General features: G+C 42.1%; 1 protein-coding gene across 2 annotated transcripts; it reads right to left on the reverse strand.

Moving 5' to 3' along the window:
* Nucleotides 1-5,364: 5,364 nt before the first annotated feature.
* LOC133376793 (olfactory receptor 5J3-like) lies at nt 5,365-10,914 on the reverse strand. 2 transcript variants are annotated; one of them, XM_061609581.1, is made up of 2 exons: nt 10,006-10,914; nt 5,365-5,370 (listed from the first exon to the last, which is right to left on the reverse strand). In XM_061609581.1, the coding sequence occupies exons 1-2, from the start codon at nt 10,912-10,914 to the stop codon at nt 5,365-5,367; spliced, it is 915 nt and encodes a 304-aa protein (XP_061465565.1). The 2 variants fall into 2 exon arrangements, with proteins under 2 accessions (XP_061465565.1, XP_061465564.1); XM_061609580.1 differs by lacking the exon at nt 5,365-5,370 and adding an exon at nt 8,233-8,256 and having other exon boundaries at nt 9,991-10,914.
* Between the last annotated feature and the right edge of the window lie 5,389 nt (nt 10,915-16,303).

Below are 16,303 nucleotides of genomic sequence, written 5' to 3' on the forward strand. Positions count from 1 at the left end.
AGACACAAAATAGTACCAAGGATAGGCTTAAAGCCCAGAGAATTAATATCTGCTGAGTTTCTTCCCATTTTAACATGAGATACAACTTAGGCCACAAATCTAGTACACAAATCTAATACCACTGTTTGGAATTCTGTGATTCACCCAAGTCTGAACCACTGTATGCCACTGATATGGTCTATCAAGGCGTGAACCAAGTAAAGGTGGTCATTTCTGAATTACTACTACAGGAACTCGAAGATACCTTTGATAGTTCCTTTCATCTCTTGCAGCTATTATTGCAATTAATGGGGAAGGTGGAACACTTCCTCCCATTGACTTAAGGGCCTTGATCAAGGATGTAACGACCTGCCCTTACACGCCACACTCGTCGTCGGTATGTGAGATTCGCTTCTAAATCAGGATGATAATAATACTGCCTAGGATCTTTTGGTATATTGGCAATCAATGGAACATGGGGCAAAATAACTTTTACTTCAACACGTCCCCAAGTTTGCAAAGATTCAATTCTCCAATTTACAGTATATGCTTCCGGTGGCAACATTGGTGGAGACCCTCCCATCTACCACCTCAAACGTACAGTCTTTAGATCAATATCGGGCGGTAGAACAGAATTCAGAAAGGTTCGAGCCACAGTATGTAGATGTTGCTTTCTATTCTTAGTACACGTATCTACAATTTGGACTACTGTTATTGGAACCTTCCTCCTAGGATCTCCTGGTACTTGTATACTAGTAGGCTGGATGGGAAAAGGTTTCCGTGAACCTCCCATACAATCTCAGTCTTTCTGTTTCTTCAACTTGAGCTTCAGGTTGAAACCCGGTACGGCTTCCGATAACAACTTTTCTTCAGGTGTCTGATTCTTCGCCTCTCCAGGTGGGGAGTCCTTGGCTACTCCCTTCTCTGGTTCCTGAGTAATTGTAGGTTCTGCTTTCTTTATCCTACTGGCATGGATCCACCGCTTGTGGCCTACGAGCTTTACGGCGGACTCAGTAATCAAAATGATCTGCTCCGGTGGTCCCCACGTGGGTTGCAAAGGTTCTTGTTTCCACTTCCGAACTCGTACCCAATCTCCGGGTTGGTATTGGTGAATGGCCACATCCAAGGGTAACCTCTGAAACTCACGATTATGCCTGTGAATAGAAGACAAAACACCCTGCAAGGCAGTAACATATTCTAATAATTGTCTGTTTCCCAATTCCCCATTAATCTCTGTCTGGGGCCCAGGCTCAATGGGAGGTCTGCCAAACAGTGACTCAAACGGAGTCAGTTTTGTTTTTCCCCTGGGAGTATTTCTCATAATAGTTAAAGCCAATGGCAATGCTGTTATCCAATTCAACTTAGTCTCTTGGCAAAGCTTGGTCAATAAAGTCTTAACTGTCCGGTTAGCACGTTCAACTTGACTGGATGATTGTGGTCTCCATGGGGTATGGAGGTTCCACTTGAATCCCAAGGCCACACTTACAGCACAAATTATTTTACTCACAAAATGTGGGCCTTGGTCTGACTCAAATGTCTCTGGCATAGAATATCTTGGAAAGATTTCCTTCAACAGTATCTTTGCTACTGTAATTGCTGTCGCTGTTCGCGTAGGAAAGGCCTCTATCCATCCTGTCAATTGATCTATTATAACTAGCAGGTACTTATACCCTGCACATCTTGGTAATTCTGCAAAGTCTATTTGTAATCGCTGGAAAGGATAGTAGGCCCATGGTCTTCCTCCCATTGCTGGTGGTGGCTTTGGGGCAGGATTTGTTGCTGCACAGATAGTACATCCATACACTGCTCGCTTTGTTTCTTCATACAATCCTGGTGCAACTATTTGTCTAATTAAAAGATCCCCTAAAGCGTTGCCTCCAAGATGAGTCTGTTTATGAGTCTCTAGTACAAGAGCTCGAAGCACTGTCTTTGGGACAAAAATTAATCCTGTAGGTAATTGCCACCAACCATTGGATAACTTCTGAGCCCCATACTGTATTGCAGCATCTTCTTCCTTTTTAGAATATTGAGGGATCAACTCTCTCCATGGGATCATGATGCTCATTAAATTCTTCTCTAACGGCTGTCCACTCAATGCTGCTTCCTTTGCTGCCTCATCTGCTTGATGATTCCCCTTTTGCCTAACTGAATCTGATTCTTTTCCATGGGCTTTCACATGGATAATGGCTACCTTCTTTGGCAATTGAACACATTCCAAAAATTCTTTTATCATTTGTTGATGCTCAATCCGGTGTCCATCACTTTTAATAAAACCTCTTTCTTTCCACAACATAGCGAAGGCATGTGCAGTTTGGAATACATACTTAGAATCAGTGTATATATTCCCCTCTTGTTGATCCAATTCTTTCAAGGCCTCTATGGCTGCGGCCAATTCCGCCATCTGGGCTGAATAGGTAGGTGGCAATTTAACACTCTTTATAGGCTTCTGGTCCTCACACACAGCGCAGCCTGCATACCGCTGTCCATCTATTACCTTCGAGCTTCCATCCACATATAAATGTCGTCCTGCTATTGGCTGATCAGTCAAATCTATCCGAGGTTTCAATGTACATTCTAATGTCTGGATACAATCATGTATTAATTCTCCCGGTTGGGGCAGTAGTGTTGCTGGATTCAAAGTATTACAAGCTTTCAGATGTAAGCCTTGTCGTCCTAGCAACTGCTGTTCATATTGGGTAAGCCTACTTGGGCTAAGGACCTTTGCAGCCTTTTCTCCCAGGATCCTTTTCAAATCATGAGGTCCTAGTACTTCCACCGGGGCTCCCATCATGATCTTTTCAGCTTTCTTCATAAGAATTCCTGTGGCTGCCACAATTCGCAGACATGCTGGCCATCCTTTTGCTACAGGATCCAGTTGAGATGAGTAGTAACCCACTGGTAAATGGTCAGGGCCCCACTGCTGTGTCAAAACTCCACTCGCAGTTCCCTTGTTTTCTGAAACATAGAGTCTATATGGTTTAAGCCCATCTGGTAAGGCTAAAGCTGGTGCTTTCTGCAAAGCTTGTTTGATATCTTCAAAAGCTTGGTGACATTCTTTAGTCCATTTCCAATCTGTTTCCTTCTTCAATAACTCATACAAAGGAGTGGCATAGCTACTGTAGTTTGGTATCCACTGTCGGCAAAAGCCAGCCAAACCCAAGAACGATCGTAGCTCCCTAACATTTGTTGGTGGTGGTAAACCACAAATCGCTGTCCGCCTTTCAGTTGATAACATTTGTCCCTCCTGTGATAATTGGTATCCTAGGTACGTTACTTGCTTCTGGTTCCATTGTACCTTATCCTTGGACACTCGGTATCCACAGGCATGCAAATGATTCAATAAACTCACAGCATCTTGTTCATTGCTCCTCTTATCTGGGCTACAGATCAAAAGATCATCCACATAGACTAGCAATGCTGACTTTGGTTGTTGTTGATACCATGGTCCTAAATCCTTCTGTAAAGCCTTTGTGAATTCTGATGGGGAACTGATAAACCCTTGAGGTAACACAGACCAGGTTAGCTGACACTGTCGATGATCAGCTGGATCTTCCCATTGGAATGCAAAAAGATCTTGACTATCTTCATGAAGGGGTACTGAAAAGAATGCATCTTTCAAATCAATCACAGTAAATCGGGTAGTATCGCCAGGTACATGAGCCAACAGAGTATGTGGGTTTGGCACTACTGGAACATCCTCTAGAACCTTTTCATTGATAGTTCGTAAGTCTTGCACCATCCTATACTGTCCTGGGCGGCCTTCCTTGGGAACTCCAAATATGGGGGTATTATGAGGACTAGTAGTTTGATGTAACCATTGGTAATGGATAAAGTCCGTTACTAGTTCCTTCAAACTCAACCGTACTTCTAGCTTCAAAGGAAATTGACGTACTGGGGTTGGGCCTACCCCAGGCTTCAATCTGACCTTCACTGGTTCAGCATTGACCGCACGAGCAGGATTATTCTTTCTGGCCCAAATATCAGGATGGATTCCCTCCGGAGGCTCCCACTGTTGCTTCTCTTTAACTTCTGGCTCCCCCCTTAGGATCATTTGGAAGGTGCATTCTTGTTGCTTTGGTATCATTACTTCCAAGGTTTTTCCTTTAAATATGATTTGAGCTTGAAGCTTTGCTAGAAGATCCCTTCCAAATATTGCAATAGGGCAATCATCCGAAACCAAAAACTGATGTGTAAAATATTGTTGCTTATTTTGTCTACCTGGAAGGTGTACCTGGATGGGTTGGGACAAAGGGACTCGACGACGGTGTCCTTCTATTCCCATTACATCTTTAGTTTCTTTCGTGAGGGTTAAAGGTAGACGGGACATTGCTCGTGGTATCATAGAGAAGGCCGCTCCTGTATCTACTAGTCCTTGGATCGCCGAATTATTCAGGGTAAGGGACACATATGGTTCTTCCCGCGAGCCGCCCTCATATCCCATCCACCTTCATTCTGATTCTTCCTCCTGCCCTCTGGCAACTGCGATGCGGGCCTGAGGTGAATTTAAATCGGAATTTGAGACTATCCTTGATTCCCTATAGTTGTCTCGAGAGCCAGGGGCCTCTTTATAGCCATATGAGCCTCCCCGTCCATCTTGGCGAGGTCTAGGTACCTCCTTATTTCTACAATCTTTTGCCCAATGACCTCTCTTCAAACACTTCGCACATTGGTCCTTCTCCAATCTTCTCCGTGGCCCTCTTGCCTTGTCTGTTTGGCCTACACCAACCACTGCTGCAATCAAATCGCACTGTTTTTCAAGCATGCTGCATTGCTTTTTCATCAACTTTCCGTCTTCTTTTTTACTTAGTTCATCTCTATTTATATAAACCTTAAATGCAATATCCATTATCTGTCCCATTCTCATACCCATCACTCCTTCCACCTTCTGCAACTTCTTCCGAATATCTGAAGAACTTTGACCAATAAATAAAGAAATTAAAATTCGCTGATTCTCATCAGCCTCTGGATTAAGAGTAGTAAATCTTCGCATAGCTGTAGTAAGACGATTTAGGAAAGAAGAGGGATTTTCTTCTTTTTCCTGATGAATTTCATATAACTTTGCCACATTCATTGGTTTGGGAATGGCATGTTTAAGTCCACGTAAAATCATTCTTTTATATCTAGTAATCTCAGGGGCTCCTACTCCTGGAGTTTGAATCCACCTACGAGGGTTCACAGTTGGTAAAACATGTACCGGGGCTAAACCAGGTGCATTGCCGCCTTGTCTCTGTTCCTCCAATGCAAGAGCCGTAGCTTGGGAAAGTACTAATGACTTTTCTTCTGTACTGAGAAGGGTATTCATCAATGTCTGAATATCAGCCCAAGTAGGGTGGTGGCTAGCAAAAATAGTCTCCCATAATTGGCAATGTTTATCTTGATCTTCTCTCAGGCCTGGCGTCTGATTTTTCCAATTATATAAATCAGAGGTGGTAAAGGGCACATGTACATAAGCAACTTGTCCCTGGCCATCTAACAGCTCTCGCATTGGTGCCATAAGGTGAGAGGCATCGGCCAAAATATCTTCTGGTGCAAGATTATTTCTGCCCTCATCTCTACTTATTGGAGTGGAACTATATGTGCGTCCACTCCGCAAGGTATGTCTATCCATTCCTTGATTTTCCCTCCTAACTTCCTCAATCATCTGGAGACGTGGGTCAATCATTTGGGGCGAGGCTCCTAAATTCTGGCTTTGTTGCACAGAATAAGCATAACGATCCAAAATATCATATTCTTGTCTTATTCGCCTTAAAGATTGACTCAAATCCTGGAACGTCACTGCAGTTCCAGACGAAGTTCCAGCAATAGGTGATTGACTTAAATCTTGTTCCATTGCTGTACTTCCAGAAGAAGGGGTTCCAAAATTAGTGGACTGTTGATACGTTGGGGGCTGTACTTGAGCTGGTGGCACAGCCTGAACTGGTGATTGAATCTGAGCTTGGATAGGTGGCATAATTTGGGCTGGTGGCAATTGTATTCCCTGTAGTGGCACTGGTAATACTGGTGGTGCTGGCAAAGGAATGGCCGGAGGTGGAGCCGTAGGTGAAACCAGGCATTCTTCTTCTTCTGCCTGAAGAACTGGGGGTTTTATTTCCAATTTCTTTTCCTTATTAATTTGGCATTGAGCCAAAGCCATTTCCAGCGCACACTCTGACGGTGGGTCTAGGCAGATGATTCTCCACCCCCTAGCATACCACCACGAGGTTAACTCATCTGGCAGCATGTCAAAAAGGGTGGCTTCCAACCGCCGAGCCTTTGTAATGTTAAACGTTCCTCCCAGTGGCCAATCAATACCCAGCTCCACCCATGCTTCATTACAAAACATTGACAACTGTTCTTCATTCGGGACCGGCCCTCCAGAAGAAACAACATTTTTCTTAAACTCAGAGAAATTTTGCAAAATACATTCAAGGGGGGTCATTTTCCAATCGCCCTTTTTCTTCTGACTCTTTCTAAGCCCTTTCCTAACTTCCCTCTGTCCCGTCCTCTCTGCCTTTTCCTGTTTTGATGCACCCTGCCCCATGTTCCCATCCAGTCCTATCTGCCCTTTGCAGATGACGTACGACTTTTTGGGGGTAGCCTCTCCGTCTAACCTGGGGGGTGTCTGAGACAAAACAACAGGCAGATGACTTACAACACGCGCTTCCCTCTGTTCATGGCTCAGCCTCTCGCGAGGACGTGAGAAACGCACTAATTAGAGGTCCACACTCGCTTCAGGGTAAACTGCTGCAGATAAGCCCTGTCTCATGCACACACTTTCACACACCACTCTCTCCACACTTAGGCCCAGTGGGCTCTTACCCCTTTTGAAGAGATGTTGGAACGTTGAAATCCCCTGCTCTTCTCCAATCCTCTCCAACCTTGTTTCGATTTAAAAGGGAGTCATCATGGCAGTACCTCGTCGCCCCAATCCGCTCCCACAGGCTTGGGCAGGCTGAAAGTAGCCTGGAGCGCTCTTCCCAACCCCCTGCAGGGACCACGTCCAAGGCAAAGAGGAATGCCAACAAGATGAGTCCCGGCGGAGTCACGCCAAATTGTTACAAACAATACGCCCCAGTCCCTTTTAGGGATCCTGGTAGCTTGGATCCGCTCCCAATACTCACCCAATAGAGCTCAAGAACGAACGAAACAAGGTGGAGGATAGAGTATTTTTATTTCTAACACGTGCACGTGGAGAAGGGCCAAGCCAGTTCTGACAAACTCTGCTGTGCTGGCCTTTTTATAAGCTTTATTTTACTAATTATTCATGCATCAATTTCATCACATCTACATCATAACTACATCATTAATCCATGCCCATTTCCTCCTGGTAACCATATTAGGAGATTGTTTTTCACACTTGTTATGTTCATATTGACCTTGCACATGTGCAACATAGTTTGCAACATAGTCTGGGCACAGGTGCATTTGCAACTAAAAGCCTGTGAGAATACAATTATCTATTTTGCAAACACAGCTTTAAACAAACAATGATTCTACAATTCAGCAAATTAGCATTTCTCTTTACACACACACAAGTAAATTAACTGTCAGCATTATAGCACAAGCGAGGTGATTCTCAGTTCATTTCTACTATGAATTCAAAACAGCAAAACAGGCCTAATACTTCTTTTTACTTTGCCTATGCAAAGAAAGCTTAATTGAACAAAATATGTTATTAATTTAAACAGTCAAACAAACAGAATTCAGTGTCACACTTCGAGTAGTTGCAAAGTTTCCATCTATCGTTTGTCCAAGAGGGCCTGTGTGGCAAGCTACATATTTGACTGCAAGTTTTTGCTGCTGGACAACAAAGGCAATCCCTGAGGCCAAGGACAAAGATCCTCAGGACCTGCGCATGGGAACATAGGAGCTCTACAGACAAGGATTTGTCCTCACCAACAAAGAAATAAGGGTCATAATAATACCCTGCACATCTGGCTGTGCGCAGAATCACTGGCCAATCTGGGGTCAAGGAAGTCCCCCAGGGTCCCATAATTTGTTGTTCTTTGAATCACCAAGGACATTGAAAAGCAGCTAAAGGACTTTTCCTCGAGGGCCTAACAATCCATCTGGTTTCCAATCATGAGGAGCAGAGGGTAGCCTGGGAGAGGGAAGGTTCCAAGATTCTGAAGATTTGGACTCCAAAATTGTAATGTTGTTTGGTTTGGGTAAAGGTTAATGACCTGATGATCTGAATGGGCAAGGGTATATAGCCTAAACCTCTCACTAATAATTTAGGTTTTGCTCTGAAGTTATAGGTATGTCCTAGGTTAACTAATTTGTCCTTAATCTTATAAACTGCTGTCATGGGGGGAGTGTTTGGGTTGTGGCAGGGCAGCATCTCTCACAAGCAGGGGGATGGTGGCCTGGTTGCAACATAGGGACTCCGTTATTTCTATTACTTTCCACTCACAGTTGTTCCCCTTCACAGTTGTTCCCCTTCCCTAGTGTGATCTTTTGACTGTATGTTAAGTTTTAAAGCCTGTGTCACATTATGTCCTTAATACAGAGCTTAACTGTGCTGCTGCATTTCCAGCCACACAGGCTGAACTGGGTCTGAAGTGCAGCAGTGAGGTATGCTGTTCTCAGGGCCAGTGCCAGAAGGCGGCCAGGTCAGGTCCTGGCCAGGAGCCTCTGAAGGACCCCTCTTTAGGGTGAGTGGGTAGTGCTCCTGTTCCACAATCCATGGCAGCGTTGGGTCTCGACTGCACTGCAGATCACAGAGGGGGAGCTCCCAGGCACCCCTTACAACCTTGCAGGCCCATGATGCTCGCCTGCACTCCACACCTACCTCTCCTGTTGGGGTGAATGCTGGCTGTGCTGCGCGCATGCCTACCATCAACCAAGATGGAGGCTGAGGCTTCCCTAAAGGATGGATGCCTTTGCTGCCATCTTGATTGATGTCAGCGCAGTGCGGCTAGCATTTACCATGGTGAGAGAGGTAGGTGCGGGTGGGCACTATGGCTCTGGGGCAGGCTGGTGCCCAAGGACCCAGTCATGCCTGGCATTGGCTCTGGCTATTATTGTGCCTAGCAATGTGGTAGCTGCTCTCTTGGGCATCCAGTTTGGTCTGCTCTCTGCTCTGAAATAACTTGACAATGTCAATACTACTTTTCATTCCTTCAGGGACAGTAAAGTGCCTGATGGTAAGGAATGGGATGATCTGTCAGTTTGGGTTCTCTCAGTTTCACATTCTTCCAAACTTAAATTCAGTTCTCCACATTTCTGTAGCAATTTGATTTATTTAAAAAAATCCTCATGAAAATTCTCCAGCATGTTAGTGTAAATTTCTCAAACATACACATTTTTGTGAGCAATTTCTTCTAACATAATGCATTTTGCATGTTATTTTCAGGAATACATTCATTTTAATGAACCCTTTCCCCTAATATGCATCTGTGTAAACATTGTTTGGTCGGAGAACTGCATTACAAATTTCAGAAAAATGCAAACTTTGAAGGGTGCTGGCATTTTGGTTGTCATATTGTTTCAGAAAGCGCAAATTTGATAGATTCAGCTTTAAATGCATACTGAATTGAAATTCTCCCCCAACCCTCCTGAACACACATGTGCAAAATCCCATTGTTAATACCAAATAGTCTGAATTTGTCTGTCATGGAAGGGCTGCATGGGGATGGGAAACACAATGTATGAATTCAAGGCATCCAGGGATTCCTGAAATACACATTACCTCCTTTACCTTTACTCCTGTGACATAATGGCTGGCATTTCAATAGTTCTCTACTCTCTATTGCAGGGTAATGCTGGACCTGAAGTTTCATGTGGCTCTGTGTCCATCACATGGACGTTTAAGATATGGTGATGGATTAGGATAAAACACATTTGCCACAATTTTATTGTTCTACTGGTATGGATCAACAAAATACATTTGGAAACATTCCAGTATGTCCAGCTGATACAAGCTTTTTCAAGGCCATGCCTTGATATTTTATTGGAATATAGGCAGCTCAATTTATCTGTGCTTGGTAACTGTCAAAAGAGTATCGTAAGAAACATTTACTAAGAAAGCACCTTTCTCCCAATTGCTTTTCTGAAAGCACATTTTACATCTTTGTTCCTCAAGCTGTAGATCAAAGGATTCAACATGGGTATTATCACTGTGTAAAACACAGAGGCCATTTTGTCTGTGTCAAGCGAGTAGCTTGAGCTGGGCCTGAAGTACATGAAGAGGATGGTCCCATGGTATATAGCCACTGCTGTGAGATGGGAGGCACATGTGGAGAAGGCTTTCTGCCTCCCTTCTGCAGAGCGAATCCTTAGTACAGCTATAATTATGAATACGTAAGAGATTATAATGATCAGCAAGGTGCTCATTTCAAATAAGCTACCAAAAACGAATACCAGCATCTCATTGATGTAAATATCATTGCAAGCCAGTTTCAGAAGGGGTGTGAGATCACAGAAAAAGTGATTGATGATGTTGCTGCCACAAAAGGACAATCTCAACAATCCACTTGTCTGAATCAGAGAGTTCACAATGCCCCAGAGGTATGAGCCTGCTATCAGCCCTGCACAAAGGTTCTTAGTCACAACAGAAGTGTAGAGCAGAGGGTTGCAGATGGCCACATACCGGTCATATGCCATGGCTGCCAGCAGGAAAAACTCAGTGGTGGCAAAGATTGCAAAGAAACAATATTGTACAATGCAGGCAGCGTAAGAGATAGTTTTGTGTCCTACTAAAAAGTTCACCAGCATATTAGATGTGATAGTGGTGGAATAGCAGGCATCTAAGAAGGACAGGCTGCTGAGGAAAAAGTACATTGGGGTGTGCAACAGAGGATCTATCCAAATTAATACAATCATCCCCAGATTCCCCACCAGTGTGACTATATAGATTAATAAAAAGACCACAAAGAGTGGAGACCTCATCTCCAGACGTTCTGTTAGTCCAAAGAGAATGAAATTGGTCGTCATGGTGTAATTTTCTCTAACCATTTTCTCCTACCTGTTTGGAGAGAGAGAAAAATTAAAAGCCTTTTTAACCAAACCAAACATAACCAAACCAGCGCATTGTGGAACTAAAACCATCAGAATTATTCCTACCTTTTTCTACATTTTATCTAACTTTAACCTGCAGTTCTCAGCAGCTGATATTTAAAGGCTCACTGCCTCTGACAGTGGAAGTAGAACATAGCCATCATTGCTGGTAGCCATTGATATCCTCTGTGAATTTATCTAATCCTCTTTTAAAGCCATCTCAGCTTGTAGCAATCATTACTTCTTGTGAGTGAATTCCACCATTTAACTATGTGTTGTGTAAAGAAGTATTTTCTTTTGTCTGTCCTGAATCTTCCAACATTCAGCTTTGCTGGCTGGCCCTCAAATTCTAATATTATGAGAGAGGGAGAAAAACTTTTCTTTCTCCACACCATGCATATTTTATACACCTCTATAGTATTATGACTCTCTTACTTGCCTTTTCTGTAAACTAAAAAGCCTCAAATGCTGTAACCTTTCCTCATAGGGGAGTTGCTCCATCCACTTGATAAATTTGATTGCCTTTTTCTGAACCTTTTCCAGCTCTACAATGTCCTTTTTGAGTGAGGCAAACAAAACTGTACACAGTATTCCAGTAGATTTGTATAAAGGCACTATGATACTGCCAGTGTTATTTGGAGTACCTTTCCTAATGATTCCTTGCATGGTATTCACCTGTTTCACAGCCACCACACAATAGGTCAACATCTTCTTTGAGCTATCCACTGCAACCCCAAGGTCTCATTACTGGTCAATCACCACCAGTTCATTAGTTGGGTCTACTGGTTTATGTGAGATTGTATCTGTAGTTCTTAGCAAGGTCACAGTGTCTAGAAAAGAAGAAGAGTTCTGCTTGATCAGACCAAAGGCCCATGCAGTCAAGTATCCTATCCTCACAGTGGCCAATCAGATGCTCAGGGGAAGCCCACAGGCAGGACACGAGTGCAACAGCACCCTTCCCACTTGTCAATCCCAGGAACTGCTATTCAGAGGCATACAGTCTCCGATACTGGAAGTAGTATTAGAGCTGCTATTGATAAAAAAAAGTTATAGATTTTGTTATATGTAACTTTGTTATGGCTAGGCCATAAAACTGAGAATAGATCCAAGGTAGAAGCACATACTTTATGTATTGCTCCGAATTGCTTTTCTGACCAGGGCTTTTAAAGAGATGTACAATATGCAAAGCATTTGAGGGTTGCTTTAGGTTGAGTGATGGGGCTGATGGAATGAGAAAAAGAGGAATTGTCAAACCTTTCTGTTGCCCACTGTTTGTCTACTCAGAATCTCATTGCCTCACAGATTTCTTCTCTTCCTGAAGAATAAAAGATATGGGTCTCTGTAGAATCTTTCTTAATTTTTGCAAATGTTGCTTTTTTAGTAAAGACTGAAGACAACAGTAATTGACATTTTCCAATTAGTGATCCTATCTGATAAGGACATTATATCATAATGGTAATCATTGTAAATGCCTTTTGTTGCCAACTCCATCAATGAATGGTGTTGGAGCAATTGATGTGGTAGAAAAAAAATCTAGAGTCTTGTGGCACCTTTAAGACTTGTGTGTGTATGTGTATGTATGTGTGTGTAGTAGCATAAGCTTTCAGGGTTTAGTCAACTTCATCAGATCCATGAAATGTTATCTTGAATGACAGGTATATATATTCAACATAGCTGAATCTATACACGCAGGGATTTGATCAGTGCTTGACCAAGAGGCCCATGGGCCCTTAAAAGCAGTTCTTACGTTTCTTTCCTTTTACTTTCTTGAAAATATAGTTTTTATTGTTTTATTGTAATTTTTGTCACAAAAATAATACACTTAAACAGAAAACAGACATTACAGTGAGTCACTATCACACTGTGCACATTGTGTGCTAAAGTCACCAATTCAGGTTTTGTTCTAAGAGCTTGCACTGCTCCTTTCAAGACAACAAAAGCCTGGACCCATTCATCTGTGACAGTTACCAACTGGTCGCAAATACCCCATTTTAGGGAAGGTGATTGAGAGGGTTGTAGTGCAACAATTACAAGTACCCTTGGATGAAACAGATTATCTTGACCCATCTCAGTCTGGGTTCAGGCCTGGTTAGGGGACTGAATCGGCCTTGGTCGCCCTGATGGATGACCTTTATTAGGAGAAGAACAAGGGGGAGTGGGTTGGTGGTTCCCGAGTTCAGATAATTGGTCAGTTGCCTGCTTTGGATGGGGTTGTGCTCCCTCTGGAAGAGCAAGTCTGTAGTCTGGGGGTGCTCCTAGGTCCCTCTTTGTTGCTAGAGGTCCAAGTGACCTCAGTGGCTAGACTGGTAAGATAGCTGCGGCCATTTCTAGACCGGGATAGCCTGACTACTCTTGTCCACGCACTGGTAACCTCCAGGCTGGATTACTGTAATGCACTATATGTGGGGCTGCCCTTGAGGTTCGTCCAGAAGTTGCAGCTGGTGCAAAATGCAGTGGTGAGACTGCTCACTGGGGCGGGGTATTGCCAACATGTCACCCTGCTGCTGAAAGAATTGCACTGGCTGCCCATTTGCTGCTGGGCAAAGTTCAAAGTTCTAGTTTTGGTGTACAAAGCCCTATACAGCTTGGGACCAGGATATCTGAAAGACCGTCTTATCCCTTATATACTCAATCGATCACTGCGCTCTGCAGGTGAGGGTCTCCTGCAGATACCATCTTATCAGGAGGTCCATTCTGCACAACATAGGAAACGGACTTTTAGCATGGTGGCACCTACCCTGTGGAGCTCCCTACCCTTTAGTATTTAAAGGCACCACCTCTGTCATCTTTTCAGTGCCTATTGAAGACCTTCCTCTTTCAACAAGCCTTTTAAGTTGAGACCTTATCCCAGTCTGCTTCTGTGTTGGAATTGCTTTTTAATATGCTTTTAAACCTTTTCTAAAAACAATGTTTTTTAACCTTTCTTTTTTAACAAAAATCTTCAAAGCTTTTAAAAAATAGTTTTAAAGTTCTTTTGTTTTAATTTATTTTATTTATTTATTTATTAAACTTGTATACCGCCCCATAGCCGAAGCTCTCTGGGCGGTTTACAATAACTAAAAACAAATACAATTTAAAACACATCTTTTAAAAAACAATTTAAAACACAATTAAAAAATTTAAAACAATATAGAACACATGCTAAGATGCCTGGGAGAAGAGGAAAGTCTTGACCTGGCGCCGAAAGGATAACAGTGTTGGCACCAGGCGCACCTCGTCATTCCATAATTTGGGGGCCACCACTGAGAAGGCCCTCTCCCTTGTTGACATAATGTACTTTAATGTCTGTTTTTATGATGTTTAAAAGTGTTTTAGTGCTATTGTTTGCCGCCCTGGGCTCCTGCTGGGTGGAAGGATGGGATATAAATCAAATAATAAATCAATAAATCAATAATCTCTGAAGAATTTAAGACCACCTGCACCACTTGTGACCAGTCCACCAAGTTGACTGTGGCCACCCAGCCATCATGGATTGTAGCTAGCCAGGTGCTTGACTAGCTCCCAGTTTTTGATGTCCAATGCAGGCAGTAAATCCAGCATGGTGGATGGCCATACATATCTGTTGATTTTCATTTGGCATGGTGGTTCAGGAATTGTGGAGGCTTAATGTAGAGTTCAATATATTAAGAGTTATCTTTATGCTTCTCAAATAGATGATAAAAGAATTGAGAGGGGAAATAAGTCATGAATCTATTATTAGTATTAGTATTAGTATTAGTATTAGTATTAGTATTAGTATTAGTATTAGTATTAGTATTAGTATTAGTATTAGTATTAGTATTAGTATTAGTAGTATTGTTATTGTTATTATTATTACATCCTGCCCTTCCTTTCAGTAGGAGCCTTAGTTGACTAGGTTACCACTTTCTTTTTGCATTTGCTTTTGTAAATTGGACTATACAGAATATTAACTAACACTGGGAAGACCCAAAGTTCAGAGAAAAACTGCTAATGCTCTGAAACCTACCTGTAGAAGGAAAGGAGCACATCCATCAGCTTCAAATCTGAGTTATGAAGTGAAGGTGTTTATATCCAGAGAGTCAAAGCAAATCATGAAATGTTCATAAAGATCCCTAATGCCCCCAACAAGGCAATTAAAGTTTCTCCCAGTGGTATGCTTTTAAAGAACAGCAATTGAACTCAAAAGTACATCTGGATATTTATTCATGCAATGTTAGTCATTATTTAGTTTTTCCAGAATGATATGTCTTCTTGGATGAGTTCCTATAGAGGCCACTTACCCCCAGTCTGAAATTAACAAACAATATTTGGACTTTATCATGGGCATAGTTACACATTGTGTGTATTTTCAATTTAAGCAACGTTCAGTGGCATCCATACTAATCTTGTCAGTTGTCATTTCACTGAGTTGGTCGCCTGGAACATTGTCAGATGAAGCAGCTCAGCTATATATTTCTGGGGAAAACTGGAGGAGGATGAGTTATGCAATACTTGTTCATTTTTTTATCATTAATTTTATTCAAATTTTCAAACACAAAACAAAACAAAACAAGAAAGAAACAAATTAAACAATAAAATAAAATGTTGACTTCCGATTTGTCGCAGATCAGTTATAGGTCTATGATATATAGCAAACCTGTCTCTTAATATATTACAAAATCACTTTCCTCCAGTAGTTATCTTAATTAATAATCAAATCTCATTAACATCACTTTATTCTTTCCGCAAAAAGTCAAAGAGAGGTTTCCACTCCTTGAGAAATATATCCATCGATTTTTCTCCAAATGAACATGTCAATTAATCCATCTCATCAAGTCTGCTAGGTCCAGTAATTTCAATAGCCATTTTTCCATTATCAGTGTTAATTCCATCTTCCAAATTCCATCCTTGCACCCATAATAATCTTGCTGTCATAGTCATAGTCATATAGTAAGAGTCTGATGGGAATTTCCTTCATCACAAATATTTCCTTGCCATCAATTCTGAATGTGTTGCTGAAATATTGTTGTAAAGTCATATCTCTGTTCCTCTTTTTTACAAAATGCACTAGCACATCTCTTGAGAGTTTTTCCATTGTCACATATCTGGAATTAATTCTATAATTTTTCTCTATTTCAAGTTCCATCAAATCATTCCAGTCCAGAAATTCCATCGAAACATTGATAGCTTTATCTCTGATATCTTCATCAATTTCTCCAGGGACAACGCCGAATTCCAAACAGTAATCTTTATCTCCAGGATCCACAAACTCCAAATATTTTTCCAGTTCCACACTTGGTATATCTGTTCCAATCTCCAGGACTTGCATCCTCCCTTTAATTTTTCTTTCATCTTCTATTGCTTGTCCAGTTATATCTTTGATCTCATCTACCTCCTCTCTCATAGA

This window comes from Rhineura floridana, chromosome 2 (assembly GCF_030035675.1).
Source record: "Rhineura floridana isolate rRhiFlo1 chromosome 2, rRhiFlo1.hap2, whole genome shotgun sequence".
NCBI classification, from domain to species: domain Eukaryota; kingdom Metazoa; phylum Chordata; class Lepidosauria; order Squamata; family Rhineuridae; genus Rhineura; species Rhineura floridana.